General features: G+C 52.0%; 2 protein-coding genes across 4 annotated transcripts in view; one reads left to right on the top strand and one right to left on the bottom strand.

The window, feature by feature from the left end:
- Positions 1-20778, bottom strand: part of TMEM104 (transmembrane protein 104) — a 59954-nt gene extending 39176 nt beyond the window's left edge. Inside the window, exons 1-8 of one of the 2 annotated variants that reach the window (XM_084751651.1) lie at positions 20652-20778; positions 19948-20060; positions 12518-12639; positions 8582-8663; positions 8081-8177; positions 7258-7338; positions 4267-4366; positions 3779-3887 (exon numbers count right to left, since the gene is read on the bottom strand). In XM_084751651.1, coding sequence (XP_084607777.1) covers positions 3779-3887; positions 4267-4366; positions 7258-7338; positions 8081-8177; positions 8582-8663; positions 12518-12639; positions 19948-19992 — 636 coding nt within the window. In that variant the 5' untranslated portion in view covers positions 19993-20060; positions 20652-20778. The remainder of the gene's footprint in view (positions 1-3778; positions 3888-4266; positions 4367-7257; positions 7339-8080; positions 8178-8581; positions 8664-12517; positions 12640-19947; positions 20061-20651) is intronic. The other variant, XM_084751652.1, reaches the window with a different exon arrangement.
- Positions 20779-20839: 61 nt separating this feature from the next.
- On the top strand, positions 20840-25393 carry NAT9 (N-acetyltransferase 9). Of its 2 annotated transcripts, none has more exons than XM_084750575.1 (7): positions 20840-20970; positions 21475-21560; positions 23055-23164; positions 23622-23765; positions 24559-24618; positions 24773-24867; positions 24950-25393. In XM_084750575.1, the coding sequence occupies exons 1-7, from the start codon at positions 20896-20898 to the stop codon at positions 25187-25189; spliced, it is 810 nt and encodes a 269-aa protein (XP_084606701.1). In that variant the 5' UTR covers positions 20840-20895; the 3' UTR covers positions 25190-25393. The 2 variants fall into 2 exon arrangements, with proteins under 2 accessions (XP_084606701.1, XP_084606702.1); XM_084750576.1 differs by having other exon boundaries at positions 20922-21060.
- Positions 25394-26569: the final 1176 nt, after the last annotated feature.

Raw genomic sequence — 26569 nt, 5'->3', positions numbered from 1 at the left:
GTCAAAAACAAAGGTCAGTGTTACAGCACAGGAGTGAAAAGAAGGGCAGGAGTGGGCAGGCGGGGCTCTTGAAGAGGCTCAGGAGAGCCCCCTAATGTAACCTGGTAGGGTGACTGGCAAGCAGGAGGCATCTAGAGGGGTATGGGGAGATGCCTACTCCCCAACCCCCATCCACAGGGGTGAGGGTGGGGTATTTGCTGGTTGTGACCTGTGCCCCAAAGGAGGGTCTGGTAACTCCTCCTGAGAGCAAACTGGGGTCACCTTGTCCCATCCCAAGCCAGCCAGTAAAGGCCTCCTGTTCAACGTGGCCAGTTTGTGGTTGGCTTTCCAGCAGAATAAGCTCCCTTCTGCCATCTGTGCTCGGGCTCTGTGCTGGTGCCTGTTGGTCTGACCGTGACCGGCAGCATCTGCCCACCTGTAAGTGGCGGATGTGGCCAGCTTTCAGCTCTCAGGGACTCCCCACTGACCTGTGAGGACCTCTGGGAGGAGGGATGAAAGCAGATGGAGGTCTAGGACAAGAGGCAGAATGGCAGGCTGAAGGCGCTGCTGGAGCAGGGGACTGCAGACAACTACCGCAGCAGGCATGGGGTAGAACTCAAGTCACATTCAATCAATCCCATTGCTTCATGGGGACCTGGCTCCGTGGTACTGTGGTATAGAATCAAAATGTCACATTTTTCTTTTCTCAAGTGTGTACGGTGTATGCAGGTGAGGGTGCGCCCACCTGTATGTGAGCATGTGAAAGCCAGTGACATGCTCCTGTATCAGGCCCATAGAGGCAGACCCTCCACCTCATTTTTTGAGGCAGGGTCTCTTACTGAACTTGGAGTTCACCATTTTGACTAGACTGGCTGGCCATGGGCCCCTGGGAGCCTTTGGCTGCCCACCCTCCATCTCTGGCCCTGTACTGGGGTTAGGTATGCATGCTTCTGAGCCTGGCTCCTACATGGGCACCAGGCATCTGAACTTGGGTCCTCACTTTGCCCACTGAGCCCTCTTTTCAACCCCAGCACTCAACCCTCCTAGTCCCTGCCACATTATGACTCCGTTCTCTCCCAAAGCCCGGGCTACGACATACTCCAGTGCAGAGGCAAGCCTGCAGGTTTTTAGAGTCAGGCTACCTGACACTTTCCCATCTCATCTTTCGATGGAGAAGGGGAAGGGGGCTGAGGGCACATCCTGTGAACTCTCATGGGAAGTCACCATGGCCACTGGGAAGGGAGGAGGAATTTTCTGTCAGCTAAGGGAAGGGGCTTTGGGAGTCAGCTGGTAGCTGCCACTGGGGAAGCTCCCTTCCTGAGGCGACCGTGATGGTATCCACAGGCCAGCCTCAGAGGTAGTTACTTTCCCACCTGTTCTCCTTCTCAGCGGCCTTCCTAAGCTGGTTTCCAGAGGACTCTGAAAATTAAGCCACAGTATAAAAGCCTGTTTCTTTCTCCCAGAGAACATACGGTTCCAGAATAGCAATGAAGGCACGGTTTTCCTAAGTCCTTTTTAAAGACGCAGGCTGGGGACGGCATCCTTTACCTGAGGTGATTTATGCATGGGGTGGGAGGGTGTTTTCAGTCCACTCCCGCTGGCTTGCTGCCCTGCAACCATTTGGGGTAGACCCCGAGGAGCAGCAAAACCAGACCAGCTGGTGGAGAGAGGCACACTAGAGCCTGGGGACGGGATGGCCCACCTGAACTTGAATGACAAAGAGGCCAGGTGGAGGATGCTGGCCATACTTCTGAGATCCCAGGGGCTACCTGCTGGGCTCTAGTTCCCTTTAGTTGGGAAGGAAAGATGCCCTGGTGGTCTGCCAGGAGACCCAGGCCTGAGGAAAGCTGTCAGCATCTTTGCTATCTTTTTTCTAGCTCCTTGGGGAGGGGGGTGTATAGAGACAGACACAAGCCCTACCTGGGATCAGGAGGCTGCACTGCTTTACTGGACCACAGACCCTGGGAGATGCATGCAAAGCTGCACAGCAACTTTCCAAGATGAAGCCTGGACTGTCAGCCCTCTGAAGTGGGTCAAAGAATGCAGGTGAAGTGAAGGTTCTGGGGTGACTGGGGCGCAGGCACTGATAGTGCCTGTTACCCAGAGAGTAGGCTCCTCATCTTCCCCTTCCGACACTGAAGGCGTGGCCTCTCAGGCCTGGAGTGCTTGCAGGACAATTAGCTCCCTGAGTTACAAGTGCAATATCTGGGAGATGAAGGCAGTAATTAATGCCTGTCTGCCTTCCTGAGGGGTTCCTTCTGTTCCGTTGGAGTTGTTGAGACTCGGGGAAGGAGGCTTCTATCATGAAGACGGTTTATAGAAAAGACTGAAGGGACAATTTAACACAGCAATAACAATGCTTTTAAATAATTCACGGAGCAAATGGCAGCAGCCGAGACCCACCACCTCCACCCCACCCCGTATCAGCTCAGGATCCACTGCACTGCGGGTGGGGAGTACACCAGGCAGAGTCTAAAGAGTGTGTGGCCTCCCCGGCTAAGGACCCACCAGAGTAGCTCAGCTGCTGTCCCTCCCCCCGGAACACCCAGCCGTCTTTCTTCCTCTTTCTCCTGCTCACTACACTTTAAGAGGAACTGGTTCTGAGGGGCCTTAATGAATACTTATGGCACTTTTCTTAATCATGAAATGCTAAGAGGCTAACAAAGCCTTGGCTAGACCTCTACTGCCTTGCCCCCTGGCTGCCTGGTGGGCTCCTGTGCCCACTCCCAAGGCTGTAGAGGTAGACTTGGGCACCAGCAATTTAACTTGCTACCAAAAACCTGTCAGAATTTCGATGGGAGGGTCAAGGATGAACTTCTTCTTATTTTTTTCCTCAGGGAAGAACTTTTACAAACACATGAAGTCCTAGGCAGGGCTGTATGCCCCAGACGGGAAACAGACCCTGAGCGACAGCTATAGAAACAGACAAGACCTCGCCTGACCCCAAGCCTGCGGGGTCCTTTGGGAGCCTACTTGGCCAGAAAGATAAAACCCATTCAGTAATCCTTGGGGTTAATAAGTTCAGACCCCCACAACACAGTCGACAGGGTCCATGGAGCCCTGAGCCAGGATGGGGATAACCCAAGTCAAGAGGCTACTGGCAGAAAGACCTGCGCTCCCCTCACCCCTTCACATCAGCAAAGCAGCCACGGCCCGGACTGAGTGGCACGCAGCACACCTGACCATGTGCCAGGGCTGGGGCAGAAGCTGAAGACAGGCATCTCTGAGCTGCCTCTGAAGCAGGCAGAGACAAATGGCCTCTGGTGCTGCGTCGTCCTATTATCTGAGTCCTGTCTGGTGTATTAGTCAGCTCCACCCCCACCCCACCACAGCAAGAAGCAATCAAGAGTGAGGCAGGCGATTCATCTTCTTCCCTCATCCATGGGAAGACAGGAAGAAGGCTGGGCTGAGCCCAACCTGCCTGTGGAGGCTGTCTGTGGTCAGGGTCAGCTGCAAGACGGACCAGGCTTGTCTACCCTGTCACAAGACGTAGCACCTATTTGTGCACCCAGCTGGCCTGGAGTAAGGCCGAGACATGGACAGTCTCTGGAACACAAGACCTTTGCAGAGTGCCCCTCAGACTGTGAAAGCTCCCAGCAACCCACCAGCCTGCACCCGGAGTCCATTCCAAGCCGCCCCTGACCCTGAGGCTCAGACCTCACTCCTGAGGCAGAATGTGGGTGGCAGTGTGCAGGACTCATCTCTGGAGAAAGGGCTGAGACAGAAAAGAAAGGTGGCTCAAACACTTTCCGCCACTCACGCTGGCCTGGTGTGACCCAGGTGGGCTGAGGAGACTCACCAGATAGATTCGGTAGGCATCCACCCGGCGCAGGGGCCCCCAGCATAGATCAGTGTCGTTGTATTTGACGTCTGCATCCACGCCGCAGGAGTCATTTCCAGAGATGCTGCTGAAGAGAGCAATGGCAAACTTGGGCTCAGCATGGGCCCCTGATTGGCCAGTTAGAGACCACGGGGCTGCAGCTCTCACTTTTCATAAATGATCTCTTAGGACAAGCCCCACTTGTTCATGCAGTCTGTCTCAGAGGTCTGGGAATCCAAGCTGCCTTCTCCACGGAACAGGGCAGGACACAGCACAGTATAGAATGTGCCTCGTGAAGACAGAGGGCACAGCTGGCCCTACGGTGGAGAAGGACCTCACATGTGACGTTCCTTAGGCTGTGGGTTTGGTTAGGGCTGCGCTTCTGTGGACGGCCCTCTGCCCTGCTGGTGGAGCAGGCCTGTGGGTCTGCAAGCAAGGTGGGGACAGAAGATGAGGGGGCTACTCACCAGGTCACCTGCATGAGGGAGAAGGGCACAGCAGCAGCGTAGATGGCGAGGTCTCCATACAGGTAAATAATGATGCAGAAATAGAACAAGTTGACTCCCACTGAAAGCAACAAAGCCACAGGTCAGGGAGCCAGAGGCGCGTGTGCATTCTTTTTTGACGACCAAGTCTTTCTTTTACCGCTTCCTCTGCCCTCAGTTCTTCAGGGCCGTTTGCCTTCTACAAAAAGTGGGGGTGGGGGGGAATGACCCCAAATTCCTGTTTCTTATTCTGGCTGGCTAAACTGTGAGGCTGGCAGGAGATGCATCAGCTTGGGACTATGGCCTAAGACTCGGGGAGGCCTGGGGATCAGAGAGAGGAATTTAATCTACACTGGCAGGGCCAGAGAGATAGATGGCTCAGTGGGCAAGAGCACTTGTGTCCATGCCTGGTCATCTGAGTTTGGTCCCGGAAGTCTACGTGGTGGGAAGAGAATCAGTCTCAGCAGATTGTCCTGTGCCCCATGCCTCGGCCTTGGCACACCCGTGCCTCCCCCCCAAACAAAATAAAGAAATGAATGTTTAAAAGATCCAGGCAGATGCCCCAGAGAAGCTTAGGCGCTGGTAGCCAGGGCTGACACCTAAGGGCCATGGCCCCAGAAAACCAGCTTCAAACTTGCATTTAGACTAAGTGCTCAAGTTTCTGATGTCACCAGTCTTAGGCTGCTGGCTTCTCTGAGAACAGAAAGAAAAATGAAGTGACAGTTCCCTTCTAATCCTAGTGGCTCACAACAGCCTACAGGTCCCCAGGGGAAAGCCTGGGACATGTTAGTCCTGGGCTATGTGAGGTCAGCTCTGCTCTTCAGAATCCTGAGAAAAATGGCCAGGAAAACACAATTTTAAAAAAGAACCCATGAGGGCACGGCGTGTGCTTTTTAAACATGATAGGTGTCATACCCTTCCCTGACGTGTCAGAATTGACCTTGATGTGGCTTGAAGCTCCTGGAGCTGTCTTGTCATCCATGACCCCAGGCTCTAGGTACGGCCCACTCCAGCCGCCTTTCCTCTGACACCAATGCTCTCAGTGAGGAAGCACTACCGCCTCCCCAGCCCCTTTCTGTCCTCCTCCAGCAGTTACTGTGTTGGCTGTTTATGAACTGCCGTCAGCCCTCCTTGATCAATAAAATTTCATTACTAGTCACAATGTAGGCGGATCAATGAACTTCCTGAGAGGACCTTAATGTCGGGCTTGGCATTTCTAATTACAAGAAATGAGTGTGGAACCCTGGGGAGCCTTCTGTGGAGGGTGCAGCTCCAACAAAGGTGACAGGAACAACCTGGTGGGTAAATTACTGAACAGAACAGAGCAGGGGAGGGGCCCAGAGCCAGCCCTCACAGAGGACATGTGTCAACGCCTGAGGAGTTTTGATAGCCATAGCCAAGAGGCAATTCTGGAACTGGAGGCCAGAAATGCTATCTCACTGTCCTACAATGCTCAGGACAGGCTGCCATGACAAAGGGTTATAACCCAGTGTCACCAGTGCCAAGCTTGAGAAGTCCTGGAAAAGCTCCTAGGTAGCTGGGGCTGCTCCCGGCCCATGTGCTACACAAATGTGCAAGTTGAGAGGAGATGAGGGCAAACAAGACAGAACAAACCACTAGTGCACAGAAACCTTCAAGAAATCAGGAGCCTGGGGCATGAGTTCGGATCTCCAGCACCCCATGAGAAAGCCAGACTTGCTCCTGTAATCCTGGCACCGGGGACAGGAGGCAGGAGGGTTGCTAAGACCTTTGGCCAGGCAGCCTGGCTGAATCAGTGTGCTCCAGGTTCAGTGGGAGACTCTGTCTCAAAATATAAAGAGGAAAGAGGGGGAGGGGGGCACCTGATGTCGGCCTCTGGCCTCTATACGTGGCCATATACAAATAACAAGAAAAATCAGGCAGGCTACGGAGCATGTCGATGAATAAAGTGGTTTGGAATGCATGTGTTCTCCCAGTGAGGTGCCCTTGTTTTACAACCTTGGATTTGGAGGAGACCTCTGAGCGGCTGCCAGGAGGGGAGGGGACGCTCATGTGCTCTCCTTTAGTGGATGGTGAATGAAACGGAACAAAGAAAAGGCACAAAAGTGGGCTTTGATGAACTGTGGAAATCTTCTCTAGGCAGGCCCAGAAAGGAGCGTAGAGCCAGCTGCAGTCAGCCTGTGCACATAATCACCTTTCCTGGACCAATCAACCTGCACCTTTGATGACAAACAGTGGGCCTGGTGTTTAGTCCAAGTCAAGATGATTCCCTTTTCTGCAATGCTCCCCTCTCTCCACAGGTACACTCAGGACCAGAAAGAATGACAGAGATGCCAACCTGTCAAATGGGGAGGCTTTGACAAAAGGACATAAAATCTTCTACGACAGCTTAGAGAGAAGGCCTTACGGAGGCTGTGCTCCACGCCCAAGGAAGTAAGGACAGGACAGGTTAGGCACTAAATATTAAACTCTTAAAACAGCTCATTTTCCAAAAAATAAGATTTACCACAGAGGCAGAAATGGCTACCACTGGCAGATACCAGAGTCAGGTGGACACCTGCAGGTTGTAGCAAATGCCAGCCAGGAACAAGCAGAGCCCGGAAGGCACGTGTCGCCTCAGCTCTCAGGGGCTTGACTGTCACTGGGCAATACCGGTGTGGGCTCCTAGTGCCCTCTGCTGGCTGACAGAGGGCAGGTGTGTGAGGCCCATTCTATCACTGTTGGCTTCTTTTGCTGGAAACCGACTAGGTGGATGGGGACTAGGTGGATGGAGAAGCCATACTCTTTTACTCTTCGGGCTAGTGCACAGCAGGGAGCCCCAGGAAGGAGATGGAGATGGAGAGCAGGTCAGGCCTCAGAGCAAGACGGTCCCCCTGGTGCTCTGCTCCTGCCCACCCGCCCTGCCCTTCAACATGGAACCCCTTACAAAGGGCAGGACTTCAGCAAAGGTCCAATGCGCCTCTGCCCCACACACCACCCCAGGATGACTGTTACCTTTGTTGAAGAACATGGAAGCCATCTGTCCCATTTCCACCCGGTCTGTGATTTCAAAAAGGTTGGCTGATGAGCGTCTCTCTGTGGGGCCGGAAAAGAGAGGGTGAGGGTTGTTCACCAGAAGAGCCCTGAGGGGGGGCTGCTTGAATTCTGGGAATTCTCTAGAACAAGTATATCACCACGCTCCTCCAACCCTTCAAACCTTTTCCCCCCTCACTTCCGGGTCCTCATGCACGCCAAATGGGCACTTTCCCACTGAGATGCACTTCCCCAGCACCTTTACTCTTTCCTAAGATTTCTTGCTTCAAGCATTTGAAGTCTTTTTGTTTATTTATTTGTGTGTGCGAGGCTGGGGATGAAGCCCAGAGCCCAGGGCACACTAGGGAAGTGTACTGCCAGCAAGCTGCACCCCAGCCAGAGGTCTAAGGAGAACCCAGGGATGTTCCTTATGGGGACTGCAGGTGCCCCAACTCTGGCCAGCACAGGGATGGGGCAGTGAGCTGAGGAGGGGATGTGTCTTGGGTGGGGGTGGGAGGGTGAGAGGGTGAAGCCAGAGAAGCCCCGTGGATGCAGGAGATCTCTGATTACTTCAGTCATAGGAGAAGGGTGGGAAACTGAGGCACAGAGCTCAGGCAATGTGCCAAGCTACACATGGGAGGTAGAGCCAGCAGAGGCCAGGCCTGCGCTCTGGATCCTGAGACTGAGACCTGTGCTGTACTCCAGGCCATCTGAACTGACTGAGATGCCTGCAAGGAAAGTCCCTAGGAGCCTGTCTCCACAGAAAGGGGGAGGGGTGGAGCCCGCCCAGCAGCCCAAGACTTACGCACAGACAGGATGGGCCGCTTTTCTGCCCGCTCATAGTTGTCTTGGGTGAGGATGTCACTGTCTGAGGCCGTGGACGAATCTTCATCGTCCTCTTCCTGGGGGAGAGTAAGATGGACAAGGCAGAGGAAGAGGAGGAAAAGTCAAGAGAGCGCCGAGTGCACAGTGCTGAGAAACCCCAGTTAACAGTGGCCCTCCCTTGCTCATTTTCTCTGGAAGTGTCCATTGGAGGCTCTGTGTGTCCTGTAACATCAGAAGGTGGAGACAGCAGAGTTCCTGGGACACAGGATCAGAATGACTGAGTGAGCTCCAGGCGGCTGTGTTGGGGACCAAGGTCGCAATGCTAAGACAGCAACCATTGTGTGTGTCCCCTGGACTTTATGTGGCTACTTAGCTGCAGGCCTGGAACTTGGGCCAGTGGCGCTGAGGAGAGGCCTGCCGAGGCTGCCCTGGACGCGCAACTGAACACAGGTACCACTGAGGGCGAGGGTAGTGCACACACCTTGTGGGTCTCTATCCTCTTCCAGCGGAGGTAGGCGTTGGCTGCAGCCATGGCCTCCATCACAAAGGTGGTTGTCACAAAGCTGAGGGGGAAGCCACATGTTAATGGCACGAAGAAGGTTGCAGGAAGTACAATCTGACCCGACCAGCAAGCCCACAGCATTTTCTCCTGAAAACTGTTCCCTACAGACATTCCAAGATTGTACTCCCTGGCTAAAACCCATGGTTTTTGGGCCAGCAAGATGGCTCAGTGGGTAAAGGTGCTGGTTGCCAAGACTGATGATCTGAGTTGACCACTGGGACCCACATGATGGAAAGAAAGAACCAGTCCTACAGGAACGTGCATGCACACACACACTAAGTAAACGTAAAAAATAAACAAATAAATAAAGTGTCCTTGTGCACACTAGTGCACTACTGTCTTGCCTGATGTCACCACTGTCACCACTGACATCAGAGTCCATCTCCAATGCACAGGAGAAAGGGTATGAAACAAGCTGGCTAGTTTTAAGTCAACTCGACAAAACTTAAGAGTTAACTGACAGGAGAGTACGTCAATTGAGAAAATCCCTCCATGAGATCCAGCCTATAGGACATTTCCTTAATTAGTGATTGATTGGGAAGGACTTAGCCCAGTGAGGGTGGGGCCATCCCTGGGCTGGTGGTCCTGGGTTCCATAAGAAAGCATCGGGTTGAGCAAGTCACGGGGAGCAAGCCAGTAAACAGCCTGCCTGCAACAAGCTGCCTCTGCATCAGCCCCTGCCTCCAGGCTCCTGCTCTGATTGAGCTCCCGTCCTGACACCACATCCCTGGTGGACAGTGATGTGAAGACTGAGCCAAGTGGACCCTTTCCTCCCCAGGTTTCTCTGATCGTGATGCTTCATCACAGCAGTAGTAACCCAAGACAGAGGGTGACTGACAAGCTGGGGTGGAGACGGCATGCAAGTAGTCATGCAGCCCTGCTACCCAGGAAGGGCCTGCCTGCTGGGGCGCATACTAAATGGTGCTCCGAGGTGGCAAGCTGACTCATGACTTCTGGAAGGACAGCAGGACAACTTTTTCACTTCTTACCAGAATGTAGACCAATGGCCAGCTTGCAACTATACATTAAAGTGAGAGCCGTGGGGATGGATGACTGAAATGTGACTTGACTCTGGGGTCCAAACCCATTTCCTGTGACAGCACTTTCATCTAAGTAACTTGGCTCTTTTTTTTTTTTTTTTTTTTTTTTGGTTTTTCAAGATAGGGTTTCTCTGTGTTTCCTTGACTATCCTGGCTTTGTAGACCAGGCTGGCCTTGAACTCACAGAGATCTGCCTGCCTCTGCCTCCCAAGTGCTGGGATTAAAGGCGTGCGCCACCACCACCAGGCAACTTGGCTCATTTTAAAATAAGCTGTTTCTCTAAAGGGGCGCTGGAAGTGGTACCAGACACTTCCCCACAGCCTATAAGGAGGGCAGCTAGAATGCTCTATGCTCCGATGCACAGGAGACACAAGGTGCTGCTGCCTGTGGCTGCTGTAACCCTGGACACAAATCTACTGGTTTTTGAGGACAGCATAGCTCTGTCCCCATGCCCTCCAGTACAGCCAGCAGCCAGCAGTAAATGCTCAGCCCTACAATCAGGCGGGAAAGGACCTGCTGGTGGCTCACAGTGAAACCACATCCCTCCCCTGGAGGGTGAGGGGTGGGAGCTGTGGCTCCAAGCCTGAGGAAGCCCTCAGAAAGGTTTCTCATTATCTTGCCTAACTGGCCCTTCTAAGGACTCTGCCTTTCTTATTGGGAGCGAAACTGAAATCAATCTTAATTATGGCATAAGAAAGCTTCTTACTGTTGCACAAAACCAACTCATTGATCACATTCAAATATAAATGGGCTTAGCAGAAGGGGCATGGCAGCCCCTACCTGGGGCCTCCGATAATCACTTCCTGTTCAGATGGCTGCCTGTGCTCAGGAGCCTTTAAAGGGGACACGGTGACATAAGGACAAGGACCTTGCGAACTCTTGGTCGAGAGCTCTTGGTAACAAGAGCGTGAAGTATGTAATAAGCCAAAAGTAGTCAAGGAGACTTCAAGGTCCTCAAAGTAAGTGCACAACCCCGCCCCCCCCCCTCAAACTTTGGGTGTGATCCTCTCCCATGAGCCTCTTCTGGGTCTGTTTCCTTCAACTCTTTGTTTCATTCTTTCTAGGGTGCCCTTCTCCTCAAGCCTTTGATGCGGTACAGCCCCTCCCCACAGCCCAGGTCCTAATTAAAGCTGCAGTCTCCGCCTTCCCAGGCCCCTTTGGGCTATCTTTTCCTTTTCTTATCACCTTGAAACTTGCTCTACACTATGAACGGACTTCCCTAATCTTTAACCACTCAAGACGTGGTCAAGTCCACAAGGACAGATAGCTCTTCACTTTAGTCAGTGAAAAGTCCCAAACACTGAGGATGGTGTAGGACAAGTGCTGTCTCCCAAGGGAGGCACCCCTTGGAGGAGTCTCCAAGTGTCCCTCTCACTTTTTTGGGGGGCGGGGGAGGTGGGCTAATCTACTATATAGCCGAGGACGATCTTCCACTCCTGTTCCTCCTGCAGCTGCCCCAAGCACTGGGATTACAGGTGTGCACCACCCCGCCTGGCTTCCTTCTGCTTTTAAATTTTATTTATTTTAATTTTTATATATTTTTTCCTACATGTATACATGTGCATCATTAAAAACTGCCTTGCTCATGGAGGTTAGGCCATTAGATCCCCTGAACTGGAGGTACAGGTGGTTGCCAGGCACCATGTGGGAGCTGGGAACTAAGCCTGGCTCCTCAGCAAGAGGAACAAGTGCTCCGAACTGCTGAGCCAAGTCTCCAGCCCCACCCTTCCATCTCTTTAACACGGGTTCCTTCCTGGTGGAGGGGGCTGGCTCGCCTTGTTAGAAATACTTTCACAGACTGGGCCAGTGCGATGGGACTTCAGAGTGACACAGGAGTCCCCAAGAGGAGGCTCTGAGGCACTAGCTGCTGACCCCTCTAACATCTGCTCAAACGAGCAAGTGTTCCTGAAGGCCTGGGTGAGTGTGGCAGACACCAGGCCGGTCCTTAAGAAACTGACTGCCGGGCTGGAGAGATGGCTCAGTGGTTAAGAGCACTGACTGCTCTTGCAGAGGTCCTGAGTTCGATTCCCAGCACCACATAGTGGCTCACAACCACCTATAATGTGATCGGATGCATACTGTATACATATTAATAAAAAAAAAAGAAAGAAACTGACTGCCATAGCTGGGCTATAGCTGGGTGTGGTGGTGCACACATTTAATCTCAGTACTTGGGAGGCAGAGGCAGGCGAATCACTGTGAGTTCCAGGCTAGCCTGGTCTACAAACTGAGTCCAAGACAGCCAAGGATACACAGAAAAACACTGTCTTGAAAAACCAACAAAACAAAACAAAAAGAAAAAAAAAAGAAAATGACTGCCTCATATGTGTGTGTGCATGCATATATACATGCATGTGTGTGTACATGTGCACATGTACTTGTGATGAATTACTTTAAGCAAAGTCTAAGGTGCAAACTGATTCCCTAGCCTGTCTTCATTTCTGCTAGAGTCCTCTTCAGTGGCTAGGTGCTATCTTCTCAGAGAGAAAGGACTGATGGTTAAAGGGAAAATTCAGAGCTGGGAGGTGACCTCCTGAGAGACACCCCAAGGCCGTGTCTGGTGTCCTGGCTTAACTGCTTAGGACTGTGAAACTGTTCTGTTAGCGAAAGTCCCTGGTGACCTTTGGATCCATTTTCCTTGCTCTGGGCCATCTAGCTTAGGACTCACTTACCTACATATATGGAAACAGCCATCTTCCTACCCCTCAAGAGTTCTGTTAATTAAGTGCCATTCAGCAGCCTCCCTGGGTGGACTTCCTCCATCTCTGTCACCAGCCCCAGAGTGGCAGCCTCCCCCTCCCCCCTCGGCTCTTACCTCATGAAGCCCAGGAAGACCAGCAGGATGAGGCTGACGAGCCACCCGGCAGTGGCAAAGGCCTTGGGCATGGTGAGTGCGCCTGTGCCCACGATGAGGTTGAACATGTACACCAGGCCAACCTGGAAACAGGAACAACAGTCAGCCAGGGGATGAACCCACAGCTGTGGAGGCCTTCCTAGGTCTTCACCAGGGAACCTGGGGAGGGACTGCACCTGAGTCCCAAGGAGCTGGGATCTGTAGGCAAGTGTTGGGAAGCCAAGTGTTTCCATGGACACGTGGAGAGGATGGCAGCCCCATGACTGTCATTCTTGTCAATTTCAGTCTGTCTCTGGCTATCCAAAGCGTGTCACAGTCAGCTGTGCTCTACTCAACCTGGCTGGGGCTTCCTGAAGCCAGAGTCCCACAGGTAGGACACTGGCACAAGGCTGAACAAGAAAACCTAAAGATGGCTGGTCCCTTGACTTCCTCCTCTTCCGCACCAACTCTTGCCACTGTCCACTGGGCAGTGACATCCACATACTTGGCTACATCTTTCTTGATATACCAACTTCAGGATTGAGGCTTTTTGTTTTATTTTGTTTTGTTTTATTTGAGACAAAGCCTTATTACATAGTCCTGTCTGGCCTAGTAGCCCAGGCTGGCCTTAAACTCATGGCAATTTTTCTGTCTCAGCCTTCCAAGTCCCAGGACTACAGTCATGCATCACTGTTACCAAGTTCAGGATTTAAAACAACAGTAAGACCTGGAACAGGGCTAGAGAGATGGCTCAGCGGGTAACGGTGCCTGCTGCCAAGCCTAACAACCCCAAGGTCAATCCCAGGACCCACTGATCTGACAATACTACATAAATACATAAAAATGTAAAGACCTAATTCACATGCTATAAAGTTGAACTCAGAGGACAGCAGCAGACCCTGCTCAGGTTATCCTGGGCATGACAGCACAGCCCTGGCCTTCTGAATTGTAATCAGGTGTTTTACAAGTGGCTGTGTCTATAGCAAACACTTTTTATTACCTTGGCTGTGGTTAATTCCATCACTGGCACTTGGAGGCCAGTGTGTACCTGGCTAAAACAAATCAGCTAGTTCAGTTCTGCTCATTCTCTCCTTCAGCCATCGCTGGGCCTCCAGTGGGCCCTGTCCTGTGCTCGGAGATGAGGATTCAATGGCACCAGACAGATTACAGCCCTTCACCGGATAAAGCCATGGGCGGGCCACAGAGGGGAGAGACAGTAAGGGCAGGGACAGCGATTACAGTGTGAGACAATGGAATGAAGAGAAGACCCGTGGCTTTGTTGCAAGAGATAATGTAAAGTACTTTAAAGAAGCGGTGCTCAGCTGGCTCTGGTGGCCCAGGTTTATAATCTTGGAGTCTAAGGGAAGAGGGATATGGATCTGGCCAACCTAGGTTTCACAGTGAGATACTGGGGGCGGGGGGGGGGGGGGAAGGAAAGGAAAGGAAAACTATGAAGTGATGAGATGGCTCAGCAGGTAAAAGTGCTTATGGGAAAGCCCGACACTCTGACCCCCTAGCGCTGCGAGAGAACCAACTCCCAAAGTTGTCTTCTGACCTTCACACATGGGCTGTATCATGAGCACACCCCCCACTCTGTGTGCCGACCCCCTTCACAAGGAAATAAAGTCAAAGGGACCTCCTGGTGCAAAGGCGTATAGTGAGAGAGGTGGGAGTGTTGTAGCGCCTCAAATTGGGCTCAAGGGGACACTGAGACAGATGGCTGGCGGTAAGGACTTTATTAAGAGGTAGTAATGCTATGGTAGACAAACAGATAAACACGAGCCTGGTGAGGGCTCTGAAGGAACCAGGTCCCTCAAGGCATAAGTGGGAGGTGTCTCATAGCTTTTAGGATGAGGAGGGTTTCAGGGTGCCTGTAGCCAGGCTCTCTGACTGCTGTGCTGCAGGGAAAGGCGTGGGAATGTGTGGCCACCTTCTCGTCTGTTAGCTAGGGCCTCACAATGTCCGAGTCTGTTTTAGGGGGAAGGCCACTGCAGGAACTGTGGTCTGAGGCAGAGCTGGGTCCTAACATCCTATTTTTACAGCTATCTGTAGGGTTTTCTGGCAGCCACAGAGCAGCTGAGGTCAACAACCCAAACCCACGGACGACACAGGCCTTTGTGGAAGAGATGGGTATCTCATGGTTTGGAGGGTGTTAAGCAGGTGTGACGGGCCGAGACGCCTCCATCTTGCATTGCTGCTGAAGCCCTTTCCAGGCTTATCTAGAATCTGATAGTCTTGATGGAGAATTCCATGGGAAACTACACAACTCTATTCTAGGAACCAAAGGTCAGGATGTCCTAACCAACTTATCTGAGCCGGTGTTAAGTCTTTTTCTGAGGAGGCTCCTCCAGATAACCTCTTATCTCAGCGTCTAGTGTTTGCTAAAACTGGTTGCTTCAAACTGCTTACTCTGTGAAGACTCCTAACCGCGCCCTCCCACCCACCCCAATTGATGAGCAAGATGTCTGGACGAGGTCTCTGACCTTCAACATCCCATGTTCTAGAGACTTGGTGCCACATCTGGGTCCCCATCATGTGTTCTCCCCCCCCCCCACACTAACACTTGGGTATGGTCCCAGCCAGCTCGAGTAAAGACTTGCAACTGGCTCCACACGGGATCTGGGCGGTCATCTACAGTGAACTCCCCGTGTACACTAACAACAGACGCAGCTGCCGCGCACACTGCTTCTCGAGTCCCAGCAGCTTTATTCGCCACCAAACACTTTTAAAAGAAACACCAAGCAGGGGTAAGATCTTCACAGTCTGGGTGAGGCTTCTCATGGCAGAAGTAAGGAAAAGGCAAAGGGCTTTGAGAAAGTGACACTATTTAGACAGTTTATGGGAGAATTAAGTGATATAAAAAAGCATTTGTAGAACCCGGGTGTGGTGATGCACGCCTTTAATCTCAGCACTCGGCAGGCGGATTGTTGTGAGTTTGAGGCCAGGCTGATCTACAAAGGACAGCCAAGGTTAGACAGAGAAATCCTGTCTTGAGAACAAGCAAGCAAACAAACAAACCAGTAAACATCTGTAGGGCTGGAGAGATGGGTCAGTGGCTAAGAGCACGAGCTGTTCTTCCAGAGGGCATGGGTTCTGTTCTCAACACCATGTGGTAACTTACAAGCATCTGTAAATTTCAATTCCAGAGGATCTGACACCTTCCTCTGCCTTTTGTAGGAACTACAATCATATGATACACATATATACACTCAGGGAAAACACTGTAAAATTTTTTAATTAAAAAATAAAGTAAACTAGGAAATAGACAGAAGTTGTTTGTCCTGCTTTGTTGCTATTTTTAGGTCCAGAGTAACTGCTGTGTGTCCACTGGGAGCTCAGAGCCCTGCTGTGCAAGGCAAGATTTCCTTGCCATCTGTGGGCCTCAGCAGTCTGGGCACATATTAAATCCTCTTTACTTTCAGGAAAGGCACTCAGTGAACCCTGGTCATGAGGAGCAGCTAAAGGAAGCCAGTCTCAACTTAGCCACAGGCCAGGTTAAAAGGAGCTATGCAAAGGGAAAAAGAGGTCACATGACAGTGGGGGAGGAGGGCAACTTCCTTGAAAGGGTGGCAGAAAGTGGAGGAATAAGCCGGGCGTGGTGGCGCACGCCTTTAATCCCAGCACTCGGGAGGCAGAGGCAGGCAGATCACTGTGAGTTCAAGGCCAGCCTGGTCTACAAAGCGAGTCCAGGACAGCCAAGGCTACACAGAGAAACCCTGTCTCAAAAAACCAAAAAAAAAAAAAAAAAAAAAAAAAGAAAGTAGAGGAATAAGACCCTGCTGTGTTCTCCATAGATAAACATACACATATGGGCTCACCTGACTCCTCTGTGCTGAACTAGGGATTTGCAGTGCCAGCAGCTCCATGCTCTAGAGAGCTTAGTGCAGGGTTCTGCCTGCCTCCCCTTTAACTGGGTGTGGTGATACAGTCCTTTAATCCCAGCACTCACGAAGCAGAGGCAGGTGGATCTCTGTGAGTTTGAGGCCAACCTGGTCTACATAGTGAGACATAGTAACTGTCTCAAAACGATAAATACTCAAACAAGCCTGGGATAGGAGCACGCACTTGTTATCCCAGGGCTAGGGAGGTGGACATGGGAGGACCCTTGCTGTCCAACTGGCCTAACTGAACTGGCAAACTGGTTAAGAGTGTTTACTGCTCTTGCAGAGGACCACCCAGCCAGGCAGCTCACAAGCATGTATAATTCACTGTGGGGGGTCTAATGCCCTCTTCTTGCCTACAAGGGCATCTTGCCCAACTCCACCACCACACATACACATAACAGAGCCTTAAATAATAAGACTAAACCTAAAGAGACAGGGAAAAGAGGAGGGAGAGGAAGAAGGGGAGGGGAAGAGGGAAGAAAGAAGTGTCTGCAGGGGTGGGGTGGGGTGGGGGTATTACGCCACTGGAGAGATAGCTCAGTGGTTAAGAGCACTTGCTGTTCTTGAAAAGGACCTGGGTTCAGTTCCCAGCATCTACACAACAGCTCACAACCACCTGGAACACTAACACACACAAAATAAAATAAATAAATAAATAAATAAATAAATAAAAATCTTTAAAAGATGATGACTCCTCCGCTGGGCGTGGCAGCGCATGCCTGCAATTCAAGAGGCTGACGCAGATCAGGAGTTTGAGGACAACCTGGACTACACAGCAAGACCCTGGCTCAAAAAACAAAAACGGGGCTAGAGAAATGGCTCAGTGGTTAAGGCCACTGGTTGAGCTTTCTGAGGACCAGGGTTCAATTCTCAGCTCCCCACACGGCAGCTCGCAACCATCTGTAACTCCGGTGCTAGGGGATCTGATGTCCTCTTCTGGCCTCTGTGGGCACCAGGCACGTGGTACACAGGCATACATGCAAACACATAAAACTTAAAAACGATAGAGACCCAGCCAACCCACCCCCTCCCAACACACCAGACTAATTCTTCTAGGATGGTGGATTAAGGAACCCTAAGGTAATTCAGAAGAGGCAGCAGAAGGGGAAAGGAGTAAAAGAGCCCAAGGCCGGGGATGAGTGTAAGGAAACAGTGTCTTCCGGGTGAACTCACAGTGGTCGTGACAGCGTGCACAAGACCGGCGTGCACAAGACTGGTACAAGCTCGAGCCAGACCCAGTGCCAGTATGGAGGGGGAAGGAGGGTGTGACACCAAGTGACTACTGGCAACTGAGAGCTGCTGAGGGAGGGGAAGTCAGTAGCCCCCAGTAACTGACACATGCTCCAGTAGGGCGCCACAGGGCCCAGGATGTGTTGGCAGCACAAACTGAACTTGATGGCTTCTTTTGTTTTGCTTTTGTCTTAAAAAAGGACACAAAGTTGAGTGGGTAGGGAAGTGAGGTGGATCTGGGAGGACTTGGAGGAGGAGGTCAATGTTCAAAACAGTGTACAAAATTCTCAAAAAAACCAAAAACCCTTAGGAGCTAGAGAGATGGCTCAGCGATAAAGACCACTTATTGATTTTGCAGAGGACCTTGGTTCAGTTCACAGCACTCAGATGGTGGTTTAAAACCAGATCTAGCTCCAGTTCTAGGGGATCTGACGCCCTCTTCTGGCCTCTGTTGGCATTGCATGCAAATAATCTCTATCTCTATCTATCTATCTATCTATCTATCTATCTATCTATCTATCTATCTATATACTCATACACATAAAAAAATAAATCTTTAAAAGAAAAACAAATACCCATAGGAAGAAGGTGGCTTCTTTCCTCATGACCCTGACCACCACCTCCTGGTTAACATGACTCAATCACCCCCAGCACCCATCTTTCCCCCACATCTTTCTCTTCACTACTAAGATAAAGAAACGCACCACTTGTTCATGGCAACTGCAAAGCAGAGACCCTGGGTAAAATAAAGCACATACAAAATGGAAGGGGAGGGGCCAGGGAGATGGCTCAGTGGTTAAGAGCATTAGCTGCTCTTCCTGAGGACCCAGGTTCAATTCCCAGCAACTCACAACTGTCTGCAACTCAAGTTCCGGGGGGATCCTACACCCTCACACAGATATGCAGACAAAACATCAATGCACATAGATAAAAATAAATTATTTTCTTGTAAATTAAAGAGGGAGATAAGGGGTAGGGAGAGTGCGGATGCTGTGGCATGCAGGCCTAACTGCCCAGGCCTGTGTGGACACACGGTGGCAGGTGTCAAGTGACTACTTGAACAAGTGGAGGCACAAGAAATGGGGACATAAACTACTTTCCTTCTAAAACTCAGTCATAGCAGTGACTCATTTCCTCATCTCTAAGTTTGCAGCTATTGTAAGAAAAAGCAGGAACTGCGGCAATTTGTAAGTGATAGTGCAGACATCTTACTGCTGACGGGGGAGACAAGGAACTATCACATGACCTCACAAAGAGGATGCCTCTCCATTCCATCCCAGAGTTCAAGAGAGGCTTTCCCTGGTAAGCTGCAGAGGTGAAGGGGAGCCTTTGTGGCTGCTTGTGAACGACAGGGCTGCTGTCGACACCGGGAAAAGTTTAAAAAGGAGACTCCATGGGGAAGAGCCGCTTCCCGTGGTGAGAGCTGGTAGCAATGTGAGTCAGTCCTGACTGTGCACACGATTCCCTCCAGCTACGGATCCAGTTAAGGCCCCTGTGATGCAAGAACCACAGCCGACTGGGCGCTACACAGAGAAGATAAACTGAGTGTGTGGGGGAGGGAGGGGCCTCGGAGTACAGGCAGAGAGAAAGCAGTCGCGCTAATTGCCGTAATTGCTGACTCTAGAAAACTGCAGTTGGAGGTCTCTGCAGTTCAGCGCCTCTTTCAACATCCCAAACCATAAAGTTGTGCAACTTAAAATTCAGTGAAGATGAAGGAGGGTACAGACTGCTGAGGTGAACAAAACTCCAAGGCAACAGCTGCCAGTGACTGACTGCCCGTCTGACGGCAGAGTTGTCTGCAATCTGTGGCAGCCCTGAGATAGATGCTACGGGGGACCAGCAAGCGGGTTGTTTGGCTTGATAATCTCTGATAGGCATCATAAAAGGGAAGTGGAACTGGAGAGACAGCTCAGCAGTTAGGAGCACCTGCTACTTCTGCAGAGGACCTGAGTTCAATTCCCAGCACCCACATTGCAACTCCAGCTCCGGGGGCATCTGGTGCCCTCTTCTGGATTTTGGCAGGCATGCGCATATCCACACACAGACACACAATCAAAAATTAAAACTTCAAAAAAAAAAACCCAATAAATTAACAAAAGTGGAATGAGTCTGATATTTATAGTCCAAGCCAAGACAGCTGGATGCTGACTGCAGCTATGTGAGGTTTCAGTCTCGGTTTCCCCAGGGTCTACTTAACCCAGGGCAACAACATGAGTACAGTTCACACGCAGCAGGGGCATTCTCTAGAAACCAGGAGCACGGTGGCGAGCAGAACGCTTTCACAGAGGAAAAACTCACATAAGGAGAATAGAGCTCCCCGGTCTCGGTGATTTCACCTGCCATCTCTACAGAGTGAGAAAGATCTGGCGGAAGGCGTTACTTCTGTGCAAGGCCGGTGGCTGTGGCGGCTCCTAAGACAAAAGAGTAGAGTTAATTTTTCTAATGACAGAGATGGGAATGGGGGGAAGGCTTGCAACTTGTCCCTTTCACCTGTACTCCTTTTGTCTCGGACACTTCGGCCTCACTATCTGTCACGAGGCAGCTGTGGTGGGACGTAGCTGCTTGGACAATGCCTTCTAACTTTACTTCCTTGTGCCTGGGTGCTGCTAACACTCAAGTAACTGAGGGGCCTCCGAGGCCACTAAGTCTCGCTCACCATCACAGCCCCCTTTACCCTAAGGTGCTTGTGTCCGGTGCATTTAAGGATGTGTGAGCTCACGACTACACTTGACAGCCCATGCAGCTGTCTGCCTCTCTGCCCACAGCAGCGAGCCAGGTTTTCCTAGGTTGTCCCTCCATGCTGACTCCTTGCCCCAAAGCCTCTTCTTTTAAGTGGGGCCCCCTGCTCCCTCACCTGCGTTCTACCTTGCCTTCCCCACCCTGAAGCCGCCCTCTCTTCTCAAGAGCCCATCTCCGAGACTCTCCCTCCCCTTCCCTCCTGGTGAGACTCCAAAATTTCCATCTATCTTCACCCCCATTCTACCCTCCTGTCCGTCCCAGACCTGCAGCACAGTTAGCTCCCGGCCACAGCGGCCACCGCCTCCAGCTCCGCTGCTGCCACCCGGCACCAGCTGTTCCCGCACCGGCGGCCGCTGCGCGCATGCGCATGCTTCCGGCCCTACCTTCCAGGCGAGTGCTTGGAGAGGGACACAGTGCGTTGATTGGTCGCCTCGTGGGGGCGGGGCCGGGATTGGCCCCGGCGGCTGCCGTCTGCGTGGCGGAAGCGGGCGGTGCGCACCCACGCGCATGCGGAAAGCCTGGCTCTCTGGGAGCGGCGCTGACGCCTGTTGTTGGGGACGCCTTCCTCGGCGGGGGATGGGTGTGAGTTTGGCGGTTTGCAGACCACGGCGGTTAGAGGGTCGAGGAACCGCCTTCGTGCCACGCAAAAGGGCTGAGGCCTGAGGACTTCAAGTGGGGCCTGGGGACGGGAAAAGGGGAGGGCCAGAGTAGGGTGGCGTGGACGCTGGAGGGAAGGGCTGAAAACAGGTTTAAAGGAGGGTTAACCGGTCCTTTTGGGTAGACTCCCCGGACTGGGGCACGTCGCATATGAATCCTGGTTATTTGGCGCTCGGATTTGATAGATGCAAGTTCTTGGGGGTGGAACCCGCAGCCAAAACTTGAGATGAGAGCCGAGATTTGTTGACCACTTTCGGTTCTTTCTTACAAGAGTTTAAGAATCTCTGTTTTTTCTAGTACTCCTGAGGGAAAGGCAGGACGCTCCCATGTCAACACAGGCCTGCCTCTACAGGGAGAGCTTGAATTCCTCCTGCCCTATGTGGGAAGAGACTTGAAGCTCAGAAATCTTGAACTGCCCCCTATTTCTAGGCAGCTACAATGAAGCTGAATCAGAACACGGTTCTGCTGGGCAAGAAGGTGGTCCTGGTACCCTACACCTCCGAGCATGTGCCCAGGTAACTGTTCACCTGACTGGTTGTAGCTTTGAAGGGCTATTGGAAACAGGGCGAGGCCTTCCTCAGTCCTAATCTAGGAGCCCATTTTGTTTTAAGAAGCATTTCTTGTGTGGTGCTGCACAACACTTTGGAGGCAGAGGCTGGTGGGCCGCCGTGAGATTGATGCCAGGTCTACATAGTAAGTTCCAGGACAGTCAGGGCTACGTAGTGAGACTGTATCTCAAAGGGGGAGAAAAAAACTCACATGCAGGAAGAATAAAGCTGAAGTGGGGAACCTATTTCCCATTTTTTTTCCCTTTTCATCCCTCCACTTTCTTTTTAGCTTTTCAATTAGGAATTACATCATATAACTCTATGTAGCAAAGAACAAAGAAATTCCTTCCCTCGTTCTAGCTTATTGATGGCATTCCTGGAATCAGTAAATAGGATGCTCTTATTCTGGAGCAGGTGTTGAATGTTGCCTTATTTTGATGCCTACAGTTTAAAGGCCAGAGTGAGTTACAGGGACTCTGTGGGGTTAATTGGTAAACATCTGGTAGCTTGAGAAACTGGCTATGTAGGGGACTGGGGCATCCTCTACCAATTGTTTTACTTGTGGGCGGTCCCCGACACCCTGCCTTGTAAAGGTCTGCCCAACTCTGTTGGCTGAGGTCTGTAGAGGATTTAATCCAGTCACATGGCTGCTCTGGCAAGGGATCACATCCAAAGACCTTCTAGGTCTGTGTGACCCAGCTGAATGCCGACACGACACAGGAGACAGATCAAGGAGACGTAGGTCCAGGTGTGGTGGTTCAGAACTTTATTCCCAGCACTCAGGAGACATGGGCGTGAGTTCATTGGCTCAGTGAGTTGAGAGGCAGTGCAGTGGAGCTGAGTTTGTGGCAGTGCAGTTTGTGGAATTCAGAGGCAGTTTTTGCCAGGACAGTTTTATAGAACAACCTAGACGCAGGTGAAGACAGAAGGAGCCAGAGAATGAGGAGCCAGAAGATTAGAGCAGATTGCTGGAGTTAGCTTGAGACCAAGCAGAACAGTTCTGTCTGAAACCAAGAGAGAAGCCAGATTGAACCAGTCAGCTTGGAGACAGAGTCTCACTGTGTATGCAACCCTGGCTGGCCTGGAACTATGTAGCCTAGGCTAGCCCCACACAGAAATACCCAGCCTCCCCAGTGCTGGGATAAAGGCATGTGCCACCACACCCAGTGTCAGATTCTTGTTTGTTTGTTCATTTGTTTGCACCTCATACCTCATAGCTACTTGGAATTGTGGTGTTGAGAGGCGGGAAGGGAATTCTCCACAGCCAAAGCTTGAACACTCATCCTATTCTTTGTCCACTTGCTTTGAGGAAAGGATCTCCTGTAACTCAGGCTGGCCTCAAACTCCAGATCCCAGGTGCTGAGCATCCAGGCCTGTCCCTCCACACCCAGCGAGAACCCGTGTTGTTGAATTAGTACCACTCATCTAAGACAAGTCTCCCCCCCACCCCACCCCCTGCAGGTACCATGAGTGGATGAAGTCGGAGGAACTGCGGCATCTCACAGCCTCAGAGCCACTGACCCTAGAGCAGGAATATGCGATGCAGTGCAGCTGGCGTGAAGATGAAGACAGTGAGGAGACCCCTCCCCTGCCCCCAGACAGCCTCCACTCTTCCTCCCTGTCTCCCACTAGACCATGGTCAAAACTTTGGAGGTTGCTTATACTTGGACCACTGGTCCCTGCAGCTGACATTACATCCTCTTGCCTGAGCAGACACCCCCTTGGAGGGATTTAGAGAGAATAAAGCAAGCTGATTTCCAGTTGTTAATTTAGGCTCTGCTCTCATGTCCCTTGCCGTAGCCTAGTATAGGTCCTACCATCTGAATTCCTTGTTCCTTTTTATACAGATGCCTCTTGGAGAAGGCTGTTTCCATTTGAGATCAGACGTGACCTTGCACTCTGTACTAGGCTCTGGGCTCCTTTTCTCTTGCAGGGAACAATGCAGTTCTCTGGCTTGGGTGGGAACACCAGCCTTGCCTCTTTCCTTTGAAGACTCTGAGCGCTAACCTTGTTGCCTCCGCCCTCAAGAGTGTACCTTCATTGTGCTGGATGCAGAGAAGTGGCAGGCCCAGCCCCGCCCCCCTGAAGAGAGCTGCATGGTGGGAGATGTGAACCTCTTCCTCACAGATCTAGAGGACCCCACCTTGGGAGAGATCGAGGTCATGATTGCAGGTGTGTCCCTCCCAGCCAGAACCTCAGAGAGCTTAGCAGCTTCCCAGGGGTACCTCAGTTGGTTACCCTGGTTGTCAGCCAGCTCTTGACTATGGCAGAGCTGGCTGTCTCCTGTCCAATACTCGGTATGGCGACTAACCCCTGGGCTCATTTTCTGCCATATGTCTTCATATGAAGTTAACCTTTGATTCTCTCTCTCGCTCTCTGTCTGCTGTCTGTCTCGGGGCGGTGGGGGTGTGTATGTGTGTATGTGTTTGGTATGTAGGCCAGAGAACATTCTTGGCTTTTGTTCCTTACATGCCATCAACCTTTTTCTATGTAGGTTTTTGTTTGTTTGAGACAGGGCTTCTCACCAGCCTGGAGGCTAAGCTAGCTGCCTGTGCCTACCCAATACTGGGTTTCAAAATGCATGCCACCACACCTGGCTTTTTTATATGGATTCTGGGCATGAAACTCTGGTCCTCCTTGCAGGCATTTTACTATTGAGCCATCGCCTCACCCTTCAAAACTCTCTCTGTTCCTTGCTTAGGAGGGATCCTCCAAAAAGCAGCCATCCAGGAGATGCCTGCATGCTGTGGAGGAGCCCTTTCTGCCTCTGCATCCCTGGTCCTTGGCTTCTGCCAAGAGCGCAGATGGCTGGGAGCCTCGTGTGTCCTTTCCCTTCTCTGTGCCTTTCTTTTTCCTGGGCAGAATGCTAACAGTAGAGTTTGGTAGATCGGTGAGCTGGTGCTTGTCAGGTATGCACACTGGAGCCTGGCGTCTGGTACCAGCCACAGTGTGCTTTTTCTCCTAGAGCCCAGCTGCAGAGGTCAGGGCCTTGGCTCCGAGGCTTCTCTCCTGATGATGGCTTATGGTAAGACAAACATAATTGACCGCATGGGTAGGGCTCAGCTGAGCCTTCTTCAGGGAGGAAGAGGCAGATGACAGGTCCCTGTACTGCAGACTGGGACAGAGGGCTGGAAGAGTGGGGGTTTTACTCTTTGCCCCTCTCTCTTATAACTCTGGAGGAGTGACAAAGCTAGGTCTGACCAAGTTTGAGGCCAAAATCGGGCAAGAAAATGAACCCAGCATCCGGATGTTCCAGAAACTTCACTTTAAGCAGGTAAGGGCATTGGTAGGGAGCCCTAGGTAAGTAGAGCAGTTGATGTTAGAACTGGAAGCTGTAACTCCTCTGGCTCCTACAGGTGGCTGTGAGCAACGTCTTCCAGGAGGTGACACTCAGGCTGGCAGTGAGTGAGCCAGAGCGGCAGTGGATTCTGGAGCGGACAAGCCACATGGAAGAGCAACCCTATAGAGGTGGGATGGCCGAGCCTGTGACAGCTACCCAGTGTGAGCAGGAGAGTTGGAACCACCCACTCCCAAGGCCAGACAGCTGCAAGGGAGATAGATGTACAGTACCTCCAGTCTGCGCCAGGCCCTCGTGAGCCTGAGCCTGCCTTGGCCTCCCCTGGCTGCCAGTGGCCAAGAAGACTCCTTCCTACTCCCAACCATAAGCTGACCCTAACTGTGCTCAAATGGATGGCCGTAGTCCATCGAAGTCAAGGTGGAGGTGGGAACCAGAAGCCGGAAGGGTGTGGAGAACCAGCCTTTCCCTAGGGTCCTGGCTGAGTAAAACATTTGTTTAGGCAGCTTCCCTTGTTCCTTCATCCGTTCTCCTCATGGAGAAGGCTGAGACAGGGTGCTCAATCCTGTTGTCAGTGGACCAGAGTGACCAAGTGGGCTTGAACCTGGAAACACAGGCAACCTAGTGAAGGAGTGGGCTGGTCCCTCAGCCTAGTGTCCTTGGTCCTATTCTGCTCTTAGAGCCAGACAGGTCCGAGGGAAGAATGACTTCTGCATACAGCTCCTTGTATCTGGAGAGCATCCCTGTCAGAGAAACCTGGAGCCTGGAGCACGTGAGAGAACCAAAGGCCACCCTCAGCCCCTCCTGCGACATCACTAGGCATATAGTTCCGTGCCTCTCGGCAGCTGCACTGAACTTGGCCACTAGGGAGCAGCAGAGGCACGGGTTCTAGATGGCCAGGCTGCTAGCAATGCAGGAGGGGGTCTTGCAGGAGGGTGCCCCCCATACCCTGTCGTTATCCAAAAGGCCAGGCATGTTTTCAGAACAGCTCTGACAGGAGGTTAGAAGTGCATTTGTGAGAGAGAGTGATGGCTCCCAGTCCCGGGGGAAACTGCTCTCCAGAACGCATGAATCTGGAATGAAGCTTGTTTGGACTCTGCTCCAGACCTTAGCCAGGAGTTCTGGTCCAGTTTAGAGCCAAAGGTCCCCCAGAGCTTCTCCACCCAGCAGGTGAGGTAGGGAGGGGCTCCTGCAAGCCCTGTGAGGCAATCCTGAGGCCAGTTACACCAGCCTGGGGTCAAAGGGTAGAAGCATGGGTGGCCGAGGGAGGCCAGGCCCAGCTGAGCAGGCAGCACGTGATAGGTACTGCCATAAGGGCTCTGATGGTCTCCTTAGGGCTGGTGGGATCTAGCCCTTAATGCTGAGATGGCCAGATAGTGACTGACCCTTCTCCCAACCCAGAGGGCCCCAGGGCTTCTCAACCAGATCTACTGTTTTGACTTGTTCCTTTCAGACCAGCAACCTGGTTGAGTGGCCTGTCTATAGAATAGGCAGATGGGAACTCGTTTGGGGCCACACCCACTTCCTTTTTTGAATACCTGTCCTAGAACCCTCTGGCCCTGCAGCCCGGGCACTCATGGGCCTCCTGGCAGAGGCAGTGTATACCCCGCTGCAAAGTCCCTTCCATCCCACCACCACCCAGTGTGTCCTGGGGCTAAGTGGGCTTCTCCTGTGCTGGATC

The sequence above is a fragment of the Acomys minous genome, assembly GCF_964271855.1.
Source record: "Acomys minous genome assembly, chromosome: 12".
NCBI lineage: Eukaryota > Metazoa > Chordata > Mammalia > Rodentia > Muridae > Acomys > Acomys minous.
This window is presented reverse-complemented; position numbering and strand designations above follow the sequence as displayed.